Raw genomic sequence first — 26500 nt, 5'->3', positions numbered from 1 at the left:
GACAAAGAGTGATGCTTTCAGAATTTGCACTGTATTAGGATATGCTCAGCAGTATTGATTTGAGAACCAACAGAGAAAGAAATTCCAGAAGTTACACGCCTTATATCCTTTAAAGTGAACACACTGAATCAACAAGGAGCAAATTATATGTGCTTATTATTTTTTGACAAGCAAGCCTGCAAAACCCAATTTAATTTGATGAGCATGGCAGCAAATTCTCAATTTTAGTAGGTCAAATTAAAAAAAAAAAAAAAAAAAATCAGCTTTCAGCAACTTTTGTTAGGTGTGTTAAACAAAATGTCACCATTTCAGTTTCTCACCAACCCACATCCCCAATAAAACAAAATATAAAAACGTCAGATTTCAGTAGCTTAAATGAATAGTGCTTGAACAGTGAACGTGACCCTCAACATCTAACCAACTTCAAGTCACTCAAAGTTTTAGCGAAGGCCTGCCTAGCATGTTTCAGAGGAAAGCAAATGACACCAAAACATTTTTAAAGTCCAGCAAAATAACTAAGGCGGTTTATAAGAAGCAATACCTACACCATATGATTTGACAAATACCGTTCATCTCGTTATCTCTTTGCTTACACAGGTGTTTAGAAAACACCTCTTCACACCTGTCCTTGGTCAAAAGATTGTGTAAAGTTGTTCTAGACATCTCCATGACATTACAAACAAGCTTTAACAATCCTTTCTTATGACAACAAGGATATAAAACACGTCCATCTGAGAACCACCGTGATGACCTGTGTATTGTTTGTTCCTGTTCTGATGCAACATAAAGAGTTCCTTCAATGACCGGTGCTGTTGACAGTGCAGCTCCAAGAGAACAACCAACCACTCAAAATCAATGTTCGTGCAGGTTCAAATGAACAAAATGGGTGAGTGAGAAGGAGGGAATGAAGAGGAAAGTGAAAAAAAAAAAAAAACAAAAAACATAAGTGGGAGATAAATCCAAAAAATGGCAGGGAGAAGAGGTTGGGGCACACTGGGAGCATGAGGTGGGGGAAAAAAAAACAAAACAAAACAAAATGAAGGATGGGAACTCAATCAGCTTCAGGTCAGGGAAGGTAGAACAAGTAGAAACAAAAAGGAGATCCAAGCATAAGTTCACATCTTAAAGGGAAAAAGGATGGAGATGAGTACATCAATTTGCTTCTGAAGGCTTAGGCAGAGGAAGGGGAAAGGCTTTTTTCCCCCGTGTGGCTGGGTGGAGCAAGAAGCCTTAATCAGGCATGTAAGGGCGAAGGTGTGTCCTCGATGTCTCCCACACCCCAGCAGGTCAGCTGGTCCTGGGGCAAGTACAGGCAGAGAGGCTGCACAACTTGAAAAACTGTGGCCTTGGTTTTAGGAGTCTGCAAGAATTTGGACACAACATTTGTGATCAAGGGTGTTAAGAAGCAGTTTTGTGAGGAAGTTTCTTCTTAGCCTTTCAGGAGAACTGTATGTTATTTTCAGTGACGTACCTGTAAGTGCTGTCTATCCATAAAGAGAATACAGACTGAGTTGGGTTGTTCATGACCATTCCAGCTTTGTCTTTACGACCCAAAGCATGCAAGCACTGCTTTCTCGTAGTCTCCATGATGAAATTCAAACTTGGCCTGTAAATAAGATGATAGACGTAAGAACTAAAGACTAGTTTTGTTATGTAAAGTCTCAGTTTCCAGACAGGGATTAAGACTAACCTCAGGTTAAAAACCTATAAACTAAAAACAGTACTTTGTTTTTAGTCAAGGACTGGGCTTAATCCACGCTTGGGAAACTGGGTTTGCTGAAAACAGGCATTTAAAATGACTACACTCTACACGAGAGATTTTTTTTGTATAGCGTGCACAAAAAGGATATTTATGACTTTAAAATTAGCCTTATTCTTAAAAATATTCATAAAAGACAACAACCCTGTGGTGCATATCTATTGTCATTCTGCTCCTTTTTCACATTTTGACTCAGTCACATATACAATCGTGCATACTGCCCTCAGACTAATAAAAACAGAGAAACAGCAAATCTGCTATAGTGGAAGCAGGAAGAGGTCTCTGCCAATTTCACCTGTATAATCTAAAAGTGTTTTCTGGAGTTTTGACCAAACCTAAGGAGCCAATGTCTGACCTGAACAGGCCCTAAAGGGTTCATCATCAGTCCCCCCTTCCATCTGGAGAACAGCAGACAGACAATCTTCTCAATATCGTTGCGTGGCCAAAGGATAAAATCCATTTCCTGGGTGCAGCAGCTATCACATCCTATGAAAACATGAGAAAGAAAGACACAACGTGACACAAAATGTTTACTTTTTCAGACCACCCCCGCTTCAAAAAGTTTCATGTTCCACCCTTCGCATTGACTGGTATCGGGGTGCGTGTAGTTGCACGACGTCTTTTTGCAGGAGTTCTATTGAACTCTCAAGAGAGTAGCTGGAATCGCGCACACCTCGTAGGATATTTTCTTATAGTTGTTGGTCATCACTGGCACAACTTTCAGCAACCTCAAAAAGTGCTGACTTCTTCTTCTCTGTAATAAAAAGAAAAAGTATTAAGGCATTGCTTTGGTTGCACAATAAGGAATAAAACCTAAATGGATCTGACGTTGCTGACAAACCTTTCTTTGAAAACGAAGGCTATATAAATCTTGAAGTCAAACTGATCAGCCAAAGATTCCCTTTTCTTCCGAAGCTGAGCTCGAAGTCGATTTCTTGTTTGATTTCTGCGTGAAGTTGGGTCCCCCATGGTTAGATTTTGATGGTAGTGTCTTCTCCTCTTGTGCAGTATATTTTGGCTACACTCTCTACTTTTGTGTTTGAAAAAGGATGAGCTGGCTACCCTTTGCAGAAACAACGCATCAAAACTCTTGGCTAGATCCTCAATATACCAACTACAAACTTAAAAGGTCATGAAATCAGAACGAAAACTAAGTCATTTCAATTGGTTTGGAAAAATGGCAGTGTTGAGGAGGGGGGGAATGGTCAACAAGCTAAGACTACATCTCCTTTAGGCTTGATCAGAAATCCATGTTTTAAGACATGACTTTCAGGACCATGAGTTGTTTTTTTGTGTGTTTTTTGTTTTTCAATCTGCCATGGAGGGACTGCAACAGAGATTTAAATTAAACAGCAACTCAAATGATTAGCTTTTCTCCTATAGATGTTACTGAAATCAGCAGAAAGCGCTGCTGCAAAAACCCATACCGCTAGTATTTTCCTGCAATTCAGATTGTGGACTACAGCAAGCAGACATTATTCTATCATCTGGGTCATTTCAAAGTCCCTCATCCATGGCTGTGTCTTTTTGTTTCCGTGCAGACGCTGTTATGTGCGTGTTATAGACGGACTGGGGATACAGACGAAGATGGCAGATAAACACAGATGCCAGGAGATATTGGCACCGGGTAACATCGAAGACTACTGCGAAGTAACTTGACATTTCCGTGACTTTTACTGCCACTCATTTGGCCCAGTGCCCGTGCTGCTGCTGCTGCCGATAGTCATGATGTGGGCGTATTTTTAGCACACTAGCTAAGGTGAGCTAGCAGGCTAATCTAGACATTCACTTCCGACACTAACGAGTAGTGAGCCAGCGATATAGCTACATCTTATCATCTGACCGATTGGCTTAATTGAGGCCTATGTGTGATCACCGACCTTAACGCACAGTCATCTTTTCACGCGTTTACATTTCACCCCCCTCCGCTGTTCAATGCGACTGCCAGTGCTGTCTGAGTCTAAGAGACCTACAGGCTTCACTCACTGATCGTTTGCAGCATTTTCGCTAAATATAATCCGCTTCAGTCGCGCCTTGTCAACAACTTCATTGATTAAAAAAAAATAAATTCAGCCAACCAACGGCAAAGGCTGAATGGCGAAATAATCGTTAGCTAAACAAATAAAAATATCAAACTCCCCCCTTTCCACGTCTGAAGTTCGAGGTGTTTGCTGCGCTGTTTCTTTCTCTCCTTTTTCTTCAGTCGTCACAACCTCCGGCTCGCCCTGCCGCATGCCATGTCAAGATAAATCGACAATCCAGCTCAAATCCTCAGTTCTTCAGTCGACATGTGGAGTTTTCTGTCTCCCGGCGGGCCCATATTTAACGACGTGTCGTCACAACGTTTGTTCCGTTTGTTTCTTTGTTTGTGTTTTTTTTAGGTGGCTAATAATGGCACATACAGGCTCGACGGTCCACAGCCTCCCCAAAATGGCTGCACAGTCGACTACAAAGATATGACGTGCGCTGTCATGTGACCGCACGAGGAGGAAAAAAAATAGTGACCAAAAATATCTTTGTGAGCATGCGCGTCACTGGCCACTTTATCACGTGACTGAGTGGGCGTATTTAAGCCTCTGGCGCGGGATCCTCGGAGAGGAGTAAAAGACCGAAACGGCAAGTAGGGGTTTAAAAAGCGGATACGGTAAGGCGGTTAATGGTTGTTTTTTTTTTGTTTTTTTTAATAAATACTTGGTTTTCCTCCACAGTTACTTTCATGGAACGTGTTTCAAGTCGGTTAATGCTGTCCTATCTTTAAACGTGGCTTATTTTTGGTGTATTTGGCTCTAATGGCTCGAGGCCTTCCTACCGCGACTTATTTTCAACATATGTATTCGTATTCGTTTTTTTAAAGTATAAAGTTTCCAATTTACGAACTACCTACTTTATGGTAAGCTAGACAGCTTAGAGTGTAAGCGCTTTTGTTGTTTTTAAACGTGTTTTGCTGTCAAAAATTAAGTGTGCTTATTGTTCAGGTGTTTAATGTCTTTGTGTACTTTGTGATCATCTTGAAAAATTTTTATAAATAAAGTGGGGGAAAAAAAAAAAAATTAAGTGTGCTTTGCGTGCTCACCATGTTATTGTCCTCGCTCAGTCTCGAGGAATAACAATGAATGTAAATGGAAAAGTAAAGCTGAGCCACAAGAAGTCTAACGAGAATGTACAAGGTAAGTATCAAAGTTAGTGTTTCTCGAAATTGTTGTCTTTAATTGAAATATATTAATTAACAATTTAATTAACTTGAACGTTCAATGTATTAAGTTAAGGTGAAAGTTTCATGTGTGGTAATTTCTCTGCTATAACTAAAGTTTTTGGGGTGGACTGTCATTGTTAGAGGGCTCATTTTATAACTTGACCATTAGTAATCCCACCCCCCCCCCCCCCCCCCCCCACCAAAAAAAACTCATCCCATATTCATTCTAATCACTTAAAGTAACTCAAAGTATTGCCCTGAGCAGTAGTAAATGCATGTACTCACAACGGTAGTGTGTGTGTGTTGTTGTGGTGTGTAATAAACTCCTCTTTTTTTTCTTTTTTTTTTTTGTTTTTTTTTTTTTTTTTTTTAAGAAATCCTGACTTGGATAATTAGCGCCGATGCAGTCTTTGGCTATATCTACTCTACAATGTAGACTAGTAGAACAATTACTATCTATTGCCAAAAGGTTTATGGGAGGTCACTGTTGAATGACACTTCAGGGTTGGGTTTAAGACTTCCTGTGATGCCGTGTTTGTCCTGACCATTGTTTTGTTGCTGCCACTTAAATAAAATTATACTTGTTTTGACTTCTACACTGCTGTTTCTCAAGGAACATACTCTCCCACAGCTTAATCACCCATTACAGGCCCAAAACACCCCAGCAGTAATGTGACGCTATGGCCAACATTAACAAATATGCTTGCTGGCTGCTCTGGAACGATCGTGGACAAAACTTTCCCACGGCTGTTAAGAATTTGTGCCCTGCCCCGTTTTGCACACCTGTAGGCCTGTTGCACATGGCACTGGTGTTATGGCACTTCACTGACGGTATGCCCTGTCCCTTGGTGACAGTGTAACTAAAGCTTGTGAAGTGATGCTAATCCTTGCTGAATAGAGGCTTTGAGAATGAGAACATGGGTCGTGCTACTTTCCCATGTGATTAATATTGAGTTTCTAAAGGCACAGACACAATTGGGAGGGGGAGGAGGGTAGGAACTTGTTTGTTTGTTTTTTTTGTTTGCATGCTGTGATCTAATCAGATGTATAGCAACAGTAACTTGTTTTGGATGCCTTTCAGAGCTTTTTCACACCTTCTCAAAAGACTATGGGACCTGCCAGGCAAACCCTGCAAGTTCGTCAGGTCAACTCTGACCTGGGGAGGTCAGCTCAGGTTTGTAATGAGTTGCCTTCAAAAGCAATTTGCATCTGTCCATGTTGTCCATTCACACTTACATGAGATTAAAACACGTAGGTGATCCATCATTCATGGAACTCATGCTGTCTTTCAAGTCCAAACTTTAGAAATTGTGTTTTTTATTTATTTATTTATTTTATTTTATTTATTTTTTTTAGGCAGGAAAAGTCAGTCCCAAGCGGAAGAATTGGACAGCTGATCAAATCAGAGGTCCAAAGAGGGTGAAGATGGAAGTCAAATGCACTCAAACAGAAGCGGCTGATTGCTTAACAGATGGCATGTCCAAAGAAGCATATGATCTCATGGTCAAAGGTATGAGTTCCTACGTAGTGTACTACATGTTTAAGATTTTTAGCTCCATTTCAAGCTTTCAGCTAACACTTTCTGTTGTAGAAACTCCTCCTTCCACCTACTGGAAAGAGGGTAGCAGAGGAGCGACGGAAGGCATTGTACAATGTCCTACAGGAGAACGAGAAGGTGAGTTAATCACTGAGTTGGCTAATGTTTAGCCTCAAACTAAGCTGTTCCCATGCTCTCACTGACTTACTTGACCTTAGTTGGCTACTGACCAGCTGGCACTGAATTTAAGTAACTCTGAAACTTAAGCTTACTGAAATGGCTTCACATTAAAGTGCCAATCCTGGAATTTTGATGCACTTCAACAATACTCTACTAATCCTGTAACTTTGGCAGTTTAAGGCCAGTATTATGCTTCTGGGTTGGGTCTTTACAGGGCTTACACCATAACCAGAAACTTCTCCTGAATTGATGCAGTAACCTGATGTGCACCTTCTGAAAAAGTAACTACACCTCAGGTCAACATGGCCTGCAACTGTTCTGATTGAATGGTTGAGCATCACTGATTCCTTCTGTGCACTTCAGGCTACTTTTCCCAGAGTTCTTGAATCAATCAGTGAGAATAACCATGGTCTCAGTATAAGGAATAATCATCATATGTACTCACAAATATGAGCAAATTCCTAGATTTCTGACACTACCGGAATGGATGTGCAGACATGAACAAAGTGGAAGGAAAAAACTAGAGCGACAAAATATGTTCACATTCAAAAAAGCTGACCAGAGTGAGGACCTGGGGGGGGAGCCCCAGCATTTAATGGGTTTGTTAGCTTGCACAGGCATAAATGCTTGCAACTACATTGCCACTTATCAGGTTATTTTGTAGGCTCTGCAAAGACCCAATGCAGAAGCATAATTCTGGTCTAAGGCAGAAAGAGTGGCTTAATTGTCTGTAAATTTTTTTTTTTTTTTTTTTGTTTTTTTTAACTCAGCTGCACAAAAGCATCGAGGCCAGAGATGAACAGATAACTAAGCTTCAGAGTGAAAATGAAGAGCTGCAGGAGCTTGCTCAGCATGTGCAGTACATGGCTGACCTGATTGAGGTAGGCAACCTGATATTACAATCTGACATGTATGCTAAGTTGTGGCAAAAAAATAACTTTACAATGCTGCAGGTGTCAAGGAACACCTGTTAATTTTATCAGCTGTCTACCATAGTTGCTGTGTACAGACACGGGTGGGCAATTTTCCCAGTGGGCCATATGAAGGACTGGGAGGGCTGCACTGATAAGCTGAACTCAATTCTGTAAATATTTTCATTGTTTTGTTTCAGTCTTAACTTGTCAAGTTGTAGAAATGTGATGGGTGAATACTTGCTGCAGGCATGGGTTTACCCATTTCTGACTCTTGGACCTATATTTTTGTTTAATCAATTGGCTGACTTAGTTAAATTTCAGCCTTTTGAACTTAACCTACAATTCTTCTAGCCTAGGTCTGATCCAAGTCCTTCATAGGCAATCACATGGTCAAACTTTATAGTGCTACACAGATGGATCCGTTGGTACTTAAAGTAAACTTGAGGTGTACTCTTTTAGAGACTGACTGGGAAGTCTCCTGACAGTCTGGATGAGCTGAGGGCAATTGCGCTTGATGAAGATGAGGCTGAACATGAGGACTGCAATGATGACTTGGCAGGTCAGAGTGAAAAAGACCCTGATTCCAGTCAGAGCTTTGCAGAAGCGTCAGATGATGAAGAGCCAGGACCCTCGGGACAGCAGCATTAACACTGCATATCATGAGACTCTCAAATTCAGTGTTTTGAAATGTCTGGAATTTTTTAATTTTGTTCAGATGGGTATCGGCTTGTGTTTTTAAATTATCAATGCTTGCTCAAGTAGCGGTCTTAAAGCTAAGTCAGTGAGGGTTTTCTTTAGTGGAGACCTTGATGTGTCATAGAAGTACAGATAAGTGAATGCTTCAGCTGCTTGAGCTGGAGACTTCAGCTTCACCTGAAACAGTCTCTTCATTTAAGCTGGCTGAGAGCAGGGCCACTGTAAAAGTTTATAAATGTGTTCAGCTGTGACTCTGGCTTTATCAGAAAACAGGAGCTGCTTCAGAATAGACTACCTGTAAAGGTGAGGCACTTCACAACCATTAATCTAAAATAAGTTTAACCCAGGCATTCATGCCGATGAAGCCAAAATACTCGTACAACTGTGTTCTTTGACGTCTCCTTGTCCTGTTGCGCTGCTTGAGTTTACATCAGTTACTTGAATTCCTGTGATAAGTTGAAATGTTGTTCACTGGGGGGGTCTCATGGTCAGACGTGGCCAAGACCATGGCCCTGAAATGCTGCTTCATACTGCATAATTGTGAAACATAACAATGTTGTAAATAAAGTTTACTTTTAAATCTTATTTGCTGTTGTAAGTTGCTTTTAGGCTGTGCCTTGTTACCTCAATCAGTACACTAAGGTTTCCCATGAAGTTTGGCTTCTAATAAAAGCTTGAGGGCAGATCTTTCCCTAAAATCTGCCTTCAAAGGTCTATCAGTAAACTAGTTCTTACATGCACTTTTCTACTTAGTCTGAGCACTCAAAGCACTTATACAGCATATTTACATTTATCCATGCATACAAGCACTAACATAATTAAGCTAAGTGCTTCAATTATCTAACGTTCATGCACAGTCACACTCCAACAGTTGCGTCGGAGAGCAACTTGGGGTTAAGTAGCTTGCCCAAGGATACATTGGCATGCAGCTTGGAGTAGCCAGGAATCGAACCGCTGACCTTCCGATCAGTAAGTGACCTGCTCTACCTCCTGAGCTACAGCCAGGAGGTAGAGCCGGTTTCTCCATATTCTCATTTTACCTTCTTCCTGTCAGATTACAACCATATCTATAGATATGATGCAAAGAGCACGGGCTGGGAATCAAACCTGCACTGCCAGCTTTTGCCTCACAGCATGTATGTGGTCGCCTGCTCTACCATTGAGCCAGGCTGAATCAACCTTTAAACAAGACAAGTTACAGCAGACAGCTCCTTGGCTGTGAGAAGTACTCACATTGTCAATGTTTCTTGTTCAGGTAGGCTAAGTTATTCTAGAATGGGGATCCTCACATCCAGCCCTCGAGAGCCGGTGTCCTGCAGGTTTTAGATGACTCTGCTTCAACATATCTGAATCAAATATAGAAGTCATTAGCAGGACCCCTCTAAAACTTGACTGCATACTGAGGAGGTAATTCCGCCATTTGATTCAGGTGTGTTGGATCAGGGACACATCTAAAACCTGCAGGATACTGGCTCTTGTGTCCTGAATGTGAGGATCCCTGCTCTAGAACATGTCATGCCTTAACAGTATAAGATAGTCAAGTGTCTACCTTAGATGGCTTAACTAAAAGCAGAGACCAATTTAGGTTTGTCTCCAGTCTTCCATATCAAATCCAGCATAGCACAGCTGTGCAGTTATTGTAACATTTAGTGTATATGCAAGGTCCATATGTGGCAGTCCATCAGATATACTAATGACAGAATTGTCCCCCTATGAAAATTTCATTTTTAAAGTATTTCCTATGTTCTGTTAAACAGAATGAGAAATTTTTAACATTGTGTATCCCTTTTGCTGGATAACAGTCTGCAACTGTTCATTGTAGTTTTCAGTAAGTCTCGTCTCCTGAACAAGCTCAGCCAGTTCTTTATTTGCAAATCTTTCAAGCTTCTCCACATTTGGTTTTGATACTTCTCAGTCTGGTTCTTGACACTTGGAAACACTGTGATAACTTTGTATATCCATCTCCTGCTTTGTGAGCATCAACCATTCTTTTTCTCAAGTATAAACTGATTTCTTCTTTTGGCATGATGCTCACATCACAGTGCAAACCCTTGCTGACTTCCAATTTATACTGTGCATAAATTGGAAGATAACCCGGTTATGTTTTAATTTGATTTTACAAGCTTTGTGTTACAGAGTTAAAGCACATTGTTGCACAGCAGTGGTTTATGTTGTGGCTCAATAAAAAGGTCAGTATTTACAGAGGGCTAATAATTGTTAATTTTTTTTTCAAAAATTCTTATTGTGTGCTTTAATTTACACCTTCTAAAGAAAACTAATGTTTAGAAATGCCATGTTGAAAATCCCTCGCTCTGTTCAAAAAACACTTTGGAATTTTTTTTTTTTTGCGTTTTTGACCACAGCAGCTTTTGTAGACAGTGGAGAGAGACAGGAAATGGGGGAAAGATACAGGGGAAGACACGCGGGCAAACTGGCGACAGGCCGGGATGCGAATCCGCGCCGCCTGCACTGCAATGCGGCATGTGTATGTGGTCGCACTTGGGAATATTTTTGACAAAAACTTTAAATTTAATTGGACGGGGGCTGCTAATTTTAATTTAAAACATCACTAGATCACTCTATATGAGAGAAGATAGATAGATATAGATATAGATAGATATAGATAGATATAGATATAGATACATACACACACACAATCTCACTGGCAAAGAGAAATTTAAAATGAGAAAAATCCACGGTTTTTAATTATGCAAAAATAAACTTTATTGCAACTTCTTGATGAGCAGAGGAAACAACAGAGAAGAGCAGTGTGCAACCACATGAATCAGTACTGAAGCTATTGACCACAGAGATGGATGAAGTTCCATTTCAGTAGTTATTTTTAAAATCTCTAAATTAAACGTGCACATATTGCCTCGTATTATATGGTGCTAAGGAAATGACCAGTCCACCAATTAACTTATTAAACAGGTCAAGAGCAAGTTTGTGAAAGGAGAAAATTAGACACTGAGTGAGTTTAGATACTGGACCAAAATACTGCAATGGAAAGGAATTCAAATTTGGACCACGTTTTGCAAAAAGTTGCATTGAAGAAGGGGGAAAAAAAAAAAAAAGATTTTTGCATCAACTTCACACATTTACAGATTATATTACAAAAAGAATACCTTTCATAAAAATACTACCGCTTGTTTTTAATATGGCTTTTGGGTTGTGCTGTTACAACCAAAATGTAACAAGATCCTTATATTATGGGTTTGCCTTTTACTTTTTGTGCTTCCAAAGATAGGTCTGAGGGTTCTGGTCCAAATGTACATGCTGTATTGAAAATACATTCTCCTTGATGAGCTCTTATTAAAAGACAATTTTAAAATCAAGATTTTCCTTTGGTTATAGTAAATCTACTTAATAAAGTAACATCTCTATCATATAAATGTCCCGTTAATTTGGGGACCTTTTAGGAAAAACAAATCTATAATTACTATTAGCACATCTTAATATTCTCCAAAATAACAATCTAATATAATTAATTGAAAATAAACTCCAATTATAATTAAGCACGAGTTGTATGGTGAAAACACGGAGGCCTTTTTAAACAAAAGACAATAATTCAAATAGCAGACCTGAAAATAGAGCATAAATATACGATTCATTTACATAACAATGTGGTCTGCTCTATTACAAAATAACATGACAGAATATTAGAATAACAAGGAGTAAATAATAAATATGTGTGAGATTTGTCACTGTGCATCAGCACCAGACTCAGTAGTACAGTTACAATGAGAAAAGCGGGAATTAGATGCTTCCCTTGGGTCAGCATTCCTACTAAACTGTTCGGATGGAGCAGACCCAAGGCGTGGCAACAAGGCCAAAAGCTTAATGTCTTATCCTGCTATTAGCTCACATGCTGCATGGATGTGCAGTTACAGATCAGATCCTCTCTGCACAACTACTGAGAAAGTGCATTCTCATGAAATCCTCCACCCAATGTATTGCCCTCGACTGGCTCCTGACCTTGTAGGGAAAAAAACAAACAAACTACATTTACATAAAAAATTACAAAAACCCCCCCAAAATTACTTGCGTAATTTGACAGCTCAGCCACATCAAGGCTCAAAAGGTCAAAAGTTGACAATATCAAATGGGCTTCACATGTCAGCCAGGTGCAGAAAAAAAAAAAAAGAATCACATGTACAGAAAAAAATTGCACTTGTTAAACTGCAAGTATGAGAAAACTCAGACACAAACTGCTGAGTGAGTGAAAATTGGGCACTGTGCTGACCTGTTTCCCCCTAGATTGCTGGAACCTCATCTTATTAATGTTCCTCCCTGCCAAAAACACACATCTTTCAACCACACAAGAATCCCTGAAACTCAAATGGAACGTACAAGAAAGCGGAACTTAAATTACATCGAATACAATCACATGTATCATTTGTAAACAAAGCCGTATTTACATGCCTTACAACAGTGCAAATCTTCCGAGAGCGGCAGAAAACATTTCTAATCTAGAATGTGAGTTACAGTGATTATACAAAGATCATAGTATATTGCGTGGTAACAATACTCTGTAAAAATCAAGATTAATCAGTGAGTGGGTGATGCAAGTGTTGGGGAGATTTTCGATGGAGGGTGAAGTGCTCGATTTCTACAGTCTTTGGAGCAGCTCTTGGCTACTTTGTGTCCAGTCAAATTTGTGCTTTCCAGTTCAACTTAACATGACCGGTGTGCCTGGCTCAGACAGCAGGGTGAGGAGGGGGGCTGGGGGGTTGTAATGGTGGAGGGAGTGTCAGAGATTGGAGGAACAGAGGAGTGTAAGCGGGTGTCAGGAGGGGTCTAGCTTGTGTGTCCTTGTGGTTAAGACAATTTGTTTGGTGTTAGTTCCTTTAGGGCAGTATCAATGAGAACAGTGATCAATTGCGGCTTAAGTGAAAACGTTTCTTGTTGCCAGAAAACAGATCGACAACCAGACCAGTCGTTAACAGCCCTGTGAGGTGTGCTGTGCGGGTTAAGCTGAGGAGGCAGTTTGTCCTTGGAGGTCGGGCCAGGATGCAAGTCTTATCTTTTCAGTGGTGCAGTGGCTCAGAAGGCAGTGGTGACGGCGTTTCCTCGCCGTGTGCCCAGACGGATCATTTCCCCCGGCACAGTGTCCAGCTGCTCGTATGCCAGGCGCCCCTCCTCACCTGCAACAAGCCCAAAGAGCTGATTAGAAATCAGCTCAACAAGACACGTGGCAAATTTGATGAGGAATTGGACAAAAACTGGGATCCACAAATCCCCCTTGGGGTTGTGTAAAGAAGGGCATCCGGTGTAAAATTCTGCCAAATTAAAGAGCTACCCACTGTGGCGACCTCTTGTGGCATGGGAGTAGCCAAAAGTAGCTTCTGTTAGCAAGGTGAAAAATAACCCCCTAATTCTAAGAAAGTATTATTTGTTTCCCTAAAATCAAAATATAGCAGCTTTAGGTAAGAAAGAAAGCAACTGAAGAATATTACAAATCAGGAAAAGGAAATAAAAATCGGAATGCTGGGTTAAAGTCCTTCAGTGGTTAAGAAAACTCCTCAAATGTTTCCTTCACAACAAAATTTTAAAAATGTCTGCACAGAAAAAGTCCAGTCTAGACCATCACTCTGCAATTACACACATCTTATTAATACTATATCATATAAATGACATTGTGGCAGTTGTGTATAAAATGTAATGGATTTGTTACCAAATGTGAGCAGGGTTTCTATGGCCATGTGACGGAGCTCTTCATCAGCTGAATCACACAGTGCTACCACCGCCCTGATGCTCTCTGCTGCCTGCATACAGACAAGTTAAGGGAAAAATGTAAAAATCCAAATGACATGTTTGTTTCTCTTTATTACATAAAATTGCTGTTTGCACAACTTAATTCACAACTATGTGAACATAGACTGACCTGCAGACAGCTGAGAGCTGAGCAAGCTGCCCTCTGACTCTTCACTCCAGCCTCTGACAGTGCCTGGGTATAGCACTCCACTGCCTGTAGACAAACAGTCATTAACCCATGTAGAGCCCATTTGAAAAGGCACAAATGGTGTCCATACCATCTTCTCTTAAACATTAACTCACCCTGGTCCTGAAGTGCTTGTTTGATGCTCCAGAAGAGAGGTAGTCAGCTGCTGCCTTGTTGACCTGAGGGTCCTCTGCAGTGAGAAGGGAGGCCAGGGCCCTTAGGGTTCTGTTTCCAGGCCAGAGAGATGACAAAGGTACCTCCTCCAGTTCTGCGAGACAACGTGAATAATCTCCACTGCACAGGACCTCTGCAAACACCTCTGAGGAGGAAGCAATCGCAGCCACATGAAGATTAAACCAAGGATAGGACCAGCTGTAGAGTGACAAACTGTAATAGTCGCAGGCCTTATCTACAGCCAAGCTTCCTTTCTACTGCTAAATCCTGATTTAGTCATAATGCTATAAAAAGCAATCTGGAGTCTCGACACATTCACTTAAATATGCATCTCATAGATAAAGTATCAATATTTGGTTTAACTTGGAGAAATCTTGGACAGGTGCCCATCTATGTTGTGTAGAAAAAGAAATCCTCATTTTGGTATTTATATTAACAAGGCAAGTCAGTTACTAGAGGACATAGCCAACAACAGAGCAATTAGCATTTATGTATGTATCACAGCTTTAGCGCACCCTCTCTGGCCAGGTGCAGCAGGTGTGTCTCCATGTCCTGGACTTCATGTTGTAAGATGTAGCTGTAGAACTGAAACACGGTCAGGACGTCCTGAGAGAGCGCGGCAGCAGGAGGACTCTGTGCTGCCATCAGGTCGCTCCTGTCCACCATCTCACCCACTGCCATGCTAATCACTGGAGAGAAGAGGAGAAAGAAATCAGTAAATTGATTCAGTAACAACACTTAGCATGGTGGAGATGTATTTCTTTTCAATTATACAACAAAATAATCATTATCCTTTATTCACACAACTTGCAGTCACATTTTATTTCATAATATAAACCAGTCTGTTTCAATCCTTTTATCAGCCATATTATTTTCCCAATTAATTGCAGAGATCTAGTTTTCCCCTCAGGCACACATTAAGAATTTACTGATTTACATACCAATAATGTGACTCAGTTAAAAACCTAACTGCAGATGGAATTTTAAGTATAACCTTTGGTCTGTTTGCAGAAAGAAAGAAAGAAAGAAAGGAGGGATGAGAGAACCTGTGTCTGCGCTGTGTGGGTGTTTCTCCTGCAGCACTGCTGTGTAGCGCTGGTTCATGTGTTTGAACACTCTATCCAGTGTGGTGTGGAAAAGTCCCGCAGAGCCACTGCACTCTGACCACAGAGTCATCAGCTGGGGGCGCTCCGCGAGGCCTGGGAGGACTGAGGGAACAGGGCAGAACACGAGGTCAAACCCTCAAACCACAAACTCCTTTGTGTATGGTAATGATTTGTTTTGTGCTTTAAAGTATAAGGCATGTATTGTTCTTTGGGGTGTGTTTCCAGTGCCATTTGTCTGTGATGATGCAAAAACTACCAGCCAATTTTCATGACCGTTGTTTAGGGAGGTGAAGCATGGGCAAAATTAAAACCCAATAAATTTTTCATATGACTCTGAATAACTTTCTTTGAAAGTGTGAGGCAGGACATTGGCCTTGGTGGAGGCAAACTGGTTTTCACGTGTTGATACCCACTGTCAGCAGCAGATGTTATTGCACCCAGTCTGTCCACACTGATTTCTGCAAGCTCTTCTAGTAGCTGGGTCTGTCCAGACAATTTGAGGAGGAGACTGCGACGCTGCCATGTACTAACCCCGTTGGTCAATATCTGCCATTTTACGAAGAAAAAATAAAATGTTAGATGCTATAAATACATTTCCAGAAAGCAGTTGGGGTTTTACTTAAGTATGGTGAATGGTAATTATGATATCAGGTATCAGAAGGAGCTCTACCTGTATGAGGTGATTACAGTACTGAAGGTGGATGACAATGGCTACGTCCAGATTCTCATTTCCAGTGGTAAGTGGCAGGGGGCTTCCTGCCACACTGTTGCCCACCCCTGTGTCCTCTGTCAAGGCTTCACTCAGGTGTCCTCGGGCTTCTGGATGCTGAGCTCTGAGCAGCAACATACCAAGAGTCACCACCGAGTGGCAGCAGTAACACACACACACACAGACCTGCTGTACTTGTAATCAGATTGTTTTCAACAGAGTGCTGCTGCAAGGCAAAATAAAGCATATTCTAAGGGAAAATTTAATATTTAAGCCAACACAAATGGTCACACTCACCCGATCCTCTCTCCATCTGCATCAAAGATTGGAGACCTCTGTGGGGGGAATGCTGAGGACAGCGTTATCATCTCCGGTATCCTCATCATCAAAGTCAGAGGTGTTGAGGAAGTCAAAACTCTCCAGGGCACTCTCCACGGTTAGACTGAGGCTAGAGGACCGACTCCTGTGACCCGGGAGACGGCACTGGGGAAAGACGGGAATCCAAAGAGAAAAAAAACAAGACATTAAAGTCCCACATCACGATCAAATTAACCCTAGCATGGCAGTTTTTCTGCTTTGCAAATAAATGAGAGGGGAACACTGAGTTTACCTTCAGTAGATCTTCCAGGCGCATCACTTCCTGCTCCAGGTCTTGCAGCTCTCTGCAGCGGTGAGTCAGTGACTCTAGTCTCGTCAGCAGACTGTGGATGGCCTCCTCCAGGCTGCTCTCCAGGAAAGCCCGGCTTCCCTCTCCTGCCCAGCTCAGACTTCCTTCACCCTCAGTAGCGCTCCCACTAGGCGGCATAATTTCCGAAGAAGTCAGCCTTTTCACAAGCTGCTTCGTCAGGCTGCCTGCCTCCTCTGTGTCCAGTTCCACAGGTTTCAGCTCATCAGCATGATCCAGGAAGACATCCTCGGGAGCCACTGCAGAAAGATGTCCATCAGAACACAGGGATGGGGCAGCTGAACCACAGTTGGAGCTAGAATTACGCTGCGACTCTGTACGCTCCCACTCTGAGTCTTCTGTCACTTCAGCTTCATCACTGGCAAGGCTGGCACTGGTCCTGCTGCCCCTGCTTCCTCTACTGCCCATCTCCTCATCCTCTTCATACTCCTCTTCCTCTTCCTCCACTAAATGTTCCTCTGCAATGGAGTCCTCCCTAGTTGGGAGGATTTGTGTAGTTAATGGTTCTGTTTCTGGAGGAGTGACCGTGATCTCAGGGTTGGACTGCCCTGGGGAATAGGAGCTCAGGGCAGGGCTGGGGCTGGGTGTAGAACCAGACGTATCAGAGAAGGTGAACGACAGACGCTTGCACTCAGCCACACCGCAGCCGCCGTTCTCGAAGACATCATCCGGCAAGGTGGACTAAAAAGAGACACAGAAGAATAAAAATATGTAGTAACCAAGATGAAGGACTAAGATTTGGCTTGAAATCGGTGCATGAAAGAAAGAAAAGTGCAGGAGAAGGCTCCTCTGTTTTCTAAGATAGAAAAAGAGATAGCAGACTATATTTAAATCAGCCACTTTTCTATTTAAATTCTTATGATCAGGTCTGTTCAACCCAAATAGAATTACACAGTAAGGGAAATATGAACAGAAAACATAAGAATAAAGACAGCTTAAAAAAAACATGCAAATAGATGTGCAAAGAGCCACACATGGCATTATGTAGTCCTCAAAAAGGGACTAGGTAAATCCAAGTGTGTCCACATGAGCAGAGAACTACATCCCCATCATTTCAGTGGGGTAAGGGGGGGCACACAGAGTCAGGTTAGGAGGGTCACGGGGGCCACAACACACTCACATAGACCTCCAGACTGGATTTGGGCCTTGGCCGCAGTGAGGCCAGGTCACCAAACGAACGACTGCGCCTTAACTTCTCTAGCAGGGTGTCTCGGAGCATGTGCAGGAAGGAGAAGCGCTGGCGCTCCACGGGGTATGGCTGCCACTTCTTTACACAATAAAGGCAGGGAAATGGGACAGGGTGTTGGGTATTTGGGTGAAGGCGGGTGAGTAAGATGCAGGATGTATAAGATGGGGGTAGAGCGTGGATATAATGGGAATATGCAAAAAAAAGAGGAGGATAGCAGGGAAATTGGTGAGGGTTAGTTTAAGGGTAGCCCCTGCATGACTTATATAAGCATGATGCATCAACTGAAAAAAACATGGGGCATAATTAAAATTACAGTGCTTGGGTTAGTGTGTTATGATCACAGTATATGCTAATGACTTACAACACGTTTCCACCATTATAGGAGGTTGTGTTTATTGGACTCACAAAAAAGGAGGTGTCCTGGAAGGTGGGGGTCTCTGGTGTGCCCTGGCTGTAGACGGACACTCGTCTCTGGAGAGCTGCAGCTTTGCTCACATTGCCAGAAGACAGAGTCAGGTCCTCCACATCGAAGGGGCTGGAGAGGAGGACCAAAATAAGGCGCTTAATGGCACAAGTTTACATCTGGTTTTAAAATGCTCTTGGGCAATCGGATCCTACAAGTCCTAAAAAAGCACAGTCAACAACCACAAAGATTCATTGTGATGCAGACCCCCAAACCATTTCCTGTGGTGGTCTGGGACATACTTAGACACATCTTTTGCAGTGTAAACTCAAATGTGCCCTGATGTGGTGCTTCTTTTTGAATAAGAGTACTGAAACATTTGGCGCTGGCTGTGTTTGGAGCCCTCTGACCAGCAGGACACCTGACAGGTGCAGGTATAAACAGCAACCCACCTCGGCCGTCCCTTTGTGCTCCAATATCCATGACCAAGTATAAACTGGGTCAATGTGACTGCTTTATTGCCTGCTGTGTGTGAAAATAAATTCACCTGTCTGGTGTTTTTAAATATGATGTTTTGCCACCAGATGGCAGGAAACCACAAGGCATGCAGACCCTGACTGTAACGCTATGGGACAACAGTTGTAGAAGCTCCAAACATATGGCCGGTCCAGTAACAGGACTAAAACAGTTCTAGACTACCTCTGAACCCCAGCAGTGATACCATCTGGAAACAGCCAAGTCATTATATACCATAATATGACCTACTTTGGTTAGATGCAATGAGCTTCTACTTACTACCACGTAACTTCCAGGTTGAGTTTGATGGTCCCGAGGTCGTTGACGTCCACAGCCACCACCTGAGGCACAGCAGTAAACAGCTCCTTGGTCTCACAGATGACACTGCCCACCAGCATGTGAGTGGCCAAACCCTTTAGTTCCGTCACCTGATGAACACAAACTTCTGTTTGTTTCTTATTTCAGGCAAAGACACTGTGTTGTGGGAGCAATGTTTTAGACAGAAGGTTATCAAGGTTTATACCGTACCTTGATGTTAATAAGGTCAGTAATGAGGGGCATGAAAACCATCTCATCTCCATCCCAGCTTTGCCTGGAGTTCACTTCAATCCTCCCCTTCAGCTTCCACCGCTGGCGACCATAACGCATGAAGATCTAAAGGAAAGAGCAAGAACGCAGAGGACAGAAAAGGAAAAAAAAAAGAGGAAAAAGTCAGAGTAAATTTGGAGCAAGAACCAAACTTTGAGGAAAAATAATAGCCTGCAATTACTGTCACTTGGAAAACCTACAAACACAACACTTATATTTTAACCATAATCCCTGAACTTGTTAGAAAGAGATGCAAAATTGCGCACCCTCATTATTCATCTGCAGTTGTGGCTAGCTAAAGAATATAAGTTCAATATTCACTTTGAGTGCTTATTAGCTCCTGATAAAAATATCTGGCTTAATGTTTGTTCTAGTATATTAACCAGTTAAGTGCTAACTTTTGTTTTAGAGTTTTATTGCTGAAAGATGGTCATAAGATAAGGTGAAATTCACTGCAAAGCTGTCACAACACAAATATAATAGTTGTTGCAAGCTGAAAGAAGGACTTATGTGTGTATCTGTCCTGATCCTGTTAAATCTAAACCAAAGTGAGACAAAATCTGCAGTTTTAATGTCAGTTTTAATGTCAGTGTGAAAGTCAGCGGTTAGGGCAAAGAAAATAAACTTGCCTCATATTGGTCTCCGGGACAGAGTCGAGCAAAGCCTGCCAAACCTGTCAGAGAGAAGAAACATATTTTAGTATTATCCATAAAGAAAAGAGGAAAGAAAAAAATACATCATTGGGGGTTACAATAAGTCAAGCAACCGTAGCTGACTCGGGATGAATTATTGCACAGTGAGACAAGCTGGTTTCAACTGTCAAACATATTTCTTGCCTTGACTTTTCTGTTAGAGGATGAAGGTTTTCAGCTTAGTTCATGATCTAGAAAGTTTTTGGCTTCACTGGTTACTAAGTTGCATAATCCAAACCGAAACATTTGGATTCTAAATACTACTCAATGAGTGCCTTTTTACTCCAGTGTATAAATGACTGCACTTGAATTAATTTCTCATTTAAATAATTCATGTCCCACCTTTCATTTTGATATGAAACTCCCCGAGCAGGTTCTCCAGTTCGCTCTCAAATGCGCTCATGTTCTGGAATACAGAATGAGAGAGATAAGACTGATCACACAAACAGCCCTCAAGAAAACAAGAACAACAACAGTAATCAAGTTATCTCAGGAGGCTTTGATAAAGCCAGTCAACAGTGAACTACAGAGGAGATGGGAGGGCAGGCCTAAGCCCTCAGCACAGGTGGTGACAGGTGTGCGTATTACTGGGATTTAAAGACAAGTTAAAGGGTTGGCAGGTTAGTGTTTACAAATCAGTGTAAGCAGTAATCTGTATCATATACTTAAGAATGGGTGTTGCCAGGTGTGACCCTATGTTTAATACACACTGTTCTCTGTTTATATATAATCTACAAATATCTGTTTAAATGTGATAATAATTGTAACCCTATAATTAGAGTTACTTTTTTCCAGCTAGCATCACTTTACTAAGAGTCTGCAGCTTACAGCTCTGCACATACCTCAGTGTATTCCTTGTACCGCCTGTTGACCTCCGCGATGCTCTCTTTGGTGCCTTTAGTGGAAGGAGAGGAGGAAAAGGCCTGCTTCATCCGGATGGCACCCTCTCTCAGACGGCTCTGGATGCAGAATGCCTCGTACAGCTCATCCACCTGCACACATACACAAGCAGAGTCCCCTCCATCTTTAATCAGTGTGCCACAAGGATGAGCATTCGTGAATACGCATGCAAACTGGCACACACAAGACAGAAACTTGCGCAGTTATGAAATGAGCCTTCATATACATCACAACATCCCCGGGCAGGAAGCAAATTCCCAGAAAGAAACTTCCAACTGCCTCCTGAATTGTTCTGGATGTGTTCACATCCCACTGGGATTCCTTCAGGGATGCCACAGCTTTAGGCTTGTGCAACAAGAGTAGAAACAAGGCTAAAATTATAGACACAGAAAGAAAGATAGTCATCAAGACTGCTAGGATAGACAAATGGATAAACTGTGGGGAGAAATGTCCTGAAGTAAACTGGCACATACAGCTGGTGTACATCCCTGTAACTCTAGCCCGACGCCTGCAAGCCCAGTGGGACACTCCCACAGCAAGGCAGCAGCAGACGGGGTTTAGAGCTCATTTGTCTGCCCGACTTCAGTCTTCAGCACTAGCCTGACCTAAGCCAAACCCACAGGCAGAGGGAACGACTCCATCAACATCCTGCTGTCTCACTGTGAGCTAAAAGGTCAGGGTTTCAACTGAAATCAAATCAGGATGATGCTGCAACAAAAAGCTCAGCTCAACAGATAGAAACGTAGTCGTAAAGCTACAGGCATGTGTGGCCTTAACATCCATTTCATCAGATTTTAATGATTTTATGATGGGGAATGGTTTGGTAATAAAGTTCTTATAATTCCCTTTTTTTTTTTAAACAAACAAAAAAAAAAAAAAAATCAGTTTAAAGCATCACTGTAATTCTTACACCTTGATTTTTGTATCCTTTAAGCAAAGCTATACCATGACAGCTACTGACCAAGCAGCCAGCACGCAGGTTGTTAGTAGTTAGAAAGTTTTCAACCTTATATTAGATGAATATACGAGTGATACTCCAACTGTGAGTGATTAATGGTCACCAGGAGAGGTTTGTTCTGGTATTTCAGTTTTTCTAAATGTTTGCCCTTTTAATTGTTTCACTGTTGAAAAGACCTTAAAAGGTGCTCTATACCCTCTGCAGCAAAGCTCTTCTGTTTAAAGTCCAACTTATCGGTATTTGTATTTCTAAGATGAATTTTTTTTTTACATACTTCTTTAAAATTCAAACATTTGAAAGGTTCCAAAATAGACGTGATTCATTATGAAACAACTCTGAGCTGTAATCAAAGCCAGCATCCATCAAGTCTTCTTAACATGAGGCGACAAAACGACACCTTTTGATGATATTGTTGAGTCACTCAGAGCCATTGTACCAGCAACAAAATATAGACGCAGTCCAGATTTTTAGCATCCTGTCCTTTGAATATTTTGGCTCATTTTGCCCTAAATTCACATGTGATCGAAGTGGCAGGCGAGCAAAAACAAAACACCTCTGGTGAGCCTCATCAAAGGGGGGAAAAAAAAAAACGCGGGCCGCCTGATGAGAGCCCTGAAATATTGATGCCTCGCGCTCTTTATGGCACTCATTAGGGAGAAGCAGGAGAAAATGGGCCATTCTGGCTCCTGTCGTCCTAACAGCTTATCTAACTATTTGTTTGTGTATCTTTGTGCATCAGCCGAACGCTGCCAGCATGTTTGTGAGAGCAGACTGTGTGCACGCTGACGTGCTGACATGTACACAGAGAGCGTGTTTTTGCAAGCGGTCGGTGGGCAAATGAGGACTTATAATAAAAAAGTGAAAGTGGTTTGCAGCAGGATGGATATCTGAGTGTGTAACTCATCTTGACACATAAACACACATTCAATTCCACTTTGAACCAGCTAAGCTTTCAGCCCCCCCCCCCCCCCCCCACGACCAGGACCCAGCCCGTCTGTCTGTCTGTCTGTGGTATGTGGTGTATGTGGCGGGGCGGTAGCAGCTGAGCTGAGCCAGCTAGAAAGCAATTTCCAACCTCAACTGTTATTCTCAGCACTCTCTGATTGGTGTGGAGCTGTTTCAGAGTCAGTAACTGAAAGTTTTTGTTTATGACAAAAGGGGAAAACATGAGCACTAGACCAAATTATTATTTTTTTAGCTGTGTTTTTGTGTGCGAGCCAAAGTGGAGAGAAACACACAATCACCCAAGTAAACTTTTACACCTATTAAACCAAGAAATACTACATTATTATACCTGCATAAATAAAGAGACGACTACAACGAGGTATTCATAATGAAAAGCCAATCATTCTTTGGAGGCAATCAGCAGCCATATCATTATTATCAGCTAATGGAGCCAATTTCTGTCCCCAATTACAAAAGCCCTTTGCTGCCTTCAAGGAAACGTCCTTTTGAAGGTCAGCCAGGATCCACTCCAGAGGGTGGCTGTCAGCATATTGCTGAGCCTCGGGCATATTTCACCCCAGAAACAGAAGAAACATGAAAAGCAAAACACAAACAAAGAAAAGGCAGTAACCTCAGCACAGGAGGAAAGAGAGAGCCGTTCCCATGCAGAGACTTAAAGGAGGCAGAAGCAACACGGATGCTCTTCTGGAAACGCGTGCAGACAGACATGTGGTGTACATCCTGTATGCGGCTCCTGTGGAGATTTTCCTGTCTGCGCATTTAATCATTTCTTTCCTTTGTCTTCATCAGTTTTGTATTAATCAAGAACTGTTTGGATGCATAAAATATGGCAGAGTAACATAAAAAAAAGTCTGAAACATTAACAGGTAACAATTCAAGAAAATAATTCTTTGAATAATAATTATTAAAATTGCCCAAAGTCACTTTTTAAAAAATATTTTGGGGGATTGTGGCTGTAATTTGGACAAACTAGCACTTTGGAACATTTTCGACTACTTTTCGATTTATTCATTTATTTATTTTTAGCTCAAAGCAATCAGCAAAGGAAATCAGATTCCCCATTAATGAAAATAATTGACAGTTTCTGCTCCACAAAACTGAAATTTTACAACAATACCAACAACAGTCTTTTCTAGATTCAATAAATAACAGAATATAACAATGTGCCAATTTAAAACACTTTTTCAATCTTAAAAAAAAAAAAGTACATCTGTCTCCCATAAAAACCATCTGAACCTTTTTAATCACCTCTCACCAGATGCTAAGAGACATTAAATGGAAATGTATTCGAAATTAAGTCCTCTATTGGACTGTGTTAATTGCAGCTTGCTTTAATGACAAATAACCTGCACGGCTCAGAGACTGAGGGATTATGGGAATTATTGGGGAATCAGTTATGCTCAGAGTGAGCGTAATATTGTGTTTTTATTTATTTGGTGTAAAATAACAATTTGAGCTCATATTTTCTTTTTTGCATTTTTAAGCCAAATTGAATCTAACCCTTCTTAAAAAAAAATACTTCTAATAATGAGCGCCTGGTAGTTTGAGTCTCAGTTTTGATTAAGTATCACTGGAAGTTTTAAAGGATTATCTCACTATATTCAGTGTGTATGATTTAAAAATGTGGGTTTTTTAGATATTAGCAGTGAATCTTTCAGATATGGCAGCAATCCTCTTAAGATATGGCCATTATTCTGGATCACAGATAATGCTCTTCACACATGCACACACACACACGCACAGACACACACACACTGTGCCAGGGGGCCAGTGATTATAAGCAGATTAAAACAGGCGGGCCACACCAAACAGCTTCAAACACACATGCACCTCTCTGGGGAGCTGTGTGTGTGTGCTGGTGGCAAGATTAGCATTCAAGGAAAGAGGGGAAAGCAGAAAATGCCCTATATTATGAACAATCACATGTAAAGCATGCACACTCATTTTGCATTGAATTTGGCACGTGTTTAACACAAGCACACTTTCTCTCTCTCTCTCAGGGGAAGAGGAGACGTCTGGCAGACCATCAGCTCACCTTCAATCTCTGTCAGTTATCTCGTTAATGATGCCCTACTGATACCAGCAGTCAACACTCACACCCACATCCATATATATAGACTCTATCCCATGCAGGACATCATAAGGGCTTTTACTGTGCCACCTGCTTCCTCCATGTGTGCCCATTACTGCTCAGACATCTGCAGGCAGCACAGGAACAAAAGAGCGGAGCTGATGTGAGTCACAAACTAACAACTTGCTGATGGATGATTGTTAAGTCATCCCTCACGGCAGCTGTCCTACACAAAGAGACACGCCTGAGCCTGAGCAAAAACACTGACAAACATGTTCACGCTTACTGTAGCTCACAGCTGCTGAAACGCTTTTTCCTTTCTTTTTCTTTTTTTTTTTTTAGGTTGTCCTTTTCTGAGGTGAGGTAAAATGCACGTGCTGCTTTTTCCTGGCTCCACTTTCATTCAGTGTCTTTGCTGAACAATCTTTTGTTTACACATCCAATGATCAATCATGTACATGTGTCTAAGACGTGGAGTAGTCCAGGTGCTCCACACATAGAAGTTCATTGTTTCTCTTAGTGTAAATCGCTTTTAGCTCTGAAGTATTCATCACTCCCTTTTGGTGAAAATAGAAAAAAATTAATAAATAAACGGCTGACCAGCTGTCTAATTAAAAAAAAAAAAAAAAAGCTTGTGTCCTGTTTTGCCCTGTCCGACATACTGTAGATTTTTTTTGGGCTATGCTCAGTGTACTAAAAGCCTTGTAATGCTATCATACAAGACACACACCCCTCAAGATTTATATCCTTAGGACTACTGTTACTAATGCATACAGTTTAAAGAAAGGCCAACCTGTTGGTGATCTCTGGGAGTCAGTCTGTGTGATGTTGAAGCCATTTCTAAATTAGATTTTCACACGAGTTCCAGCCAGTTTTTTTAGAAAATCAGGTCAGGACACTGGCCAAAGATGCCCTTTAAAACATGTAGCAAACAGCAGGTGACAGTCCCCTTCAGACATGTGTGTGTTTAGATTTATTTTAGGAGAGGGTGCAGCCTGGGTAGAGTGGTTATCAGGACACATGGCGCCCAGTGAACCGGACATTTGTGTTCTCACATGCAGCTCTGTGAAAGTGGGTGATGTCTAAAAAAAAAAAAAAAGTTGTGGGCTGCTATACATGTGTGAAAATGACTCCAGTATAGCCTTTTCTTTATCACGCTAACCTTACAAAACACACTCACCGGTCACTTCATCAGAAGCTGGTTAACTGTTCATCAGTGCAACTATCTAATCAGCCAATCAAACGGCAGCAACTCAATGCATTTAGGCATGCAGATATGACCAAGATGATCTGCTGAAGTTCAAACTGAGCGTAACAATGGGG

General features: G+C 41.6%; 3 protein-coding genes across 3 annotated transcripts in view; 1 reads left to right on the top strand and 2 right to left on the bottom strand.

Annotated features, from left to right (window-relative positions):
• Positions 1-9: 9 nt before the first annotated feature.
• c11h6orf62 (chromosome 11 C6orf62 homolog) lies at positions 10-4257 on the bottom strand. Its single transcript, XM_030741127.1, is given in 11 exon segments — positions 10-1257; positions 1259-1360; positions 1472-1497; positions 1500-1572; positions 1574-1606; positions 2115-2231; positions 2234-2245; positions 2335-2450; positions 2453-2477; positions 2479-2508; positions 2597-4257. Coding segments are annotated over 11 exon segments (693 nt in total). The 5' UTR covers positions 2729-4257; the 3' UTR covers positions 10-1230.
• Positions 4258-4289: 32 nt separating this feature from the next.
• On the top strand, positions 4290-8788 carry gmnn (geminin DNA replication inhibitor). Its single transcript, XM_030741128.1, is given in 9 exon segments — positions 4290-4403; positions 4853-4919; positions 5026-5031; positions 6034-6126; positions 6309-6462; positions 6544-6572; positions 6574-6627; positions 7440-7550; positions 8043-8788. Coding segments are annotated over 8 exon segments (687 nt in total). The 5' UTR covers positions 4290-4403; positions 4853-4868; the 3' UTR covers positions 8232-8788.
• Positions 8789-11013: 2225 nt separating this feature from the next.
• ripor2 (RHO family interacting cell polarization regulator 2) overlaps positions 11014-26500 on the bottom strand; it is a 62675-nt gene continuing 47188 nt past the window's right edge. Inside the window, 17 exon segments of the mRNA XM_030741126.1 lie at positions 11014-13423; positions 13954-14044; positions 14164-14247; positions 14337-14539; positions 14910-15083; positions 15441-15602; positions 15914-16046; positions 16171-16333; positions 16507-16553; positions 16555-16692; positions 16820-17575; positions 18489-18618; positions 19282-19430; positions 19531-19656; positions 20220-20263; positions 20625-20688; positions 21125-21274. Coding sequence (XP_030596986.1) covers positions 13323-13423; positions 13954-14044; positions 14164-14247; positions 14337-14539; positions 14910-15083; positions 15441-15602; positions 15914-16046; positions 16171-16333; positions 16507-16553; positions 16555-16692; positions 16820-17575; positions 18489-18618; positions 19282-19430; positions 19531-19656; positions 20220-20263; positions 20625-20688; positions 21125-21274 — 2715 coding nt within the window. The 3' untranslated portion in view covers positions 11014-13322.

The sequence above is a fragment of the Archocentrus centrarchus genome, chromosome 11 (genome assembly GCF_007364275.1).
Source record: "Archocentrus centrarchus isolate MPI-CPG fArcCen1 chromosome 11, fArcCen1, whole genome shotgun sequence".
NCBI lineage: Eukaryota > Metazoa > Chordata > Actinopteri > Cichliformes > Cichlidae > Archocentrus > Archocentrus centrarchus.
This window is presented reverse-complemented; position numbering and strand designations above follow the sequence as displayed.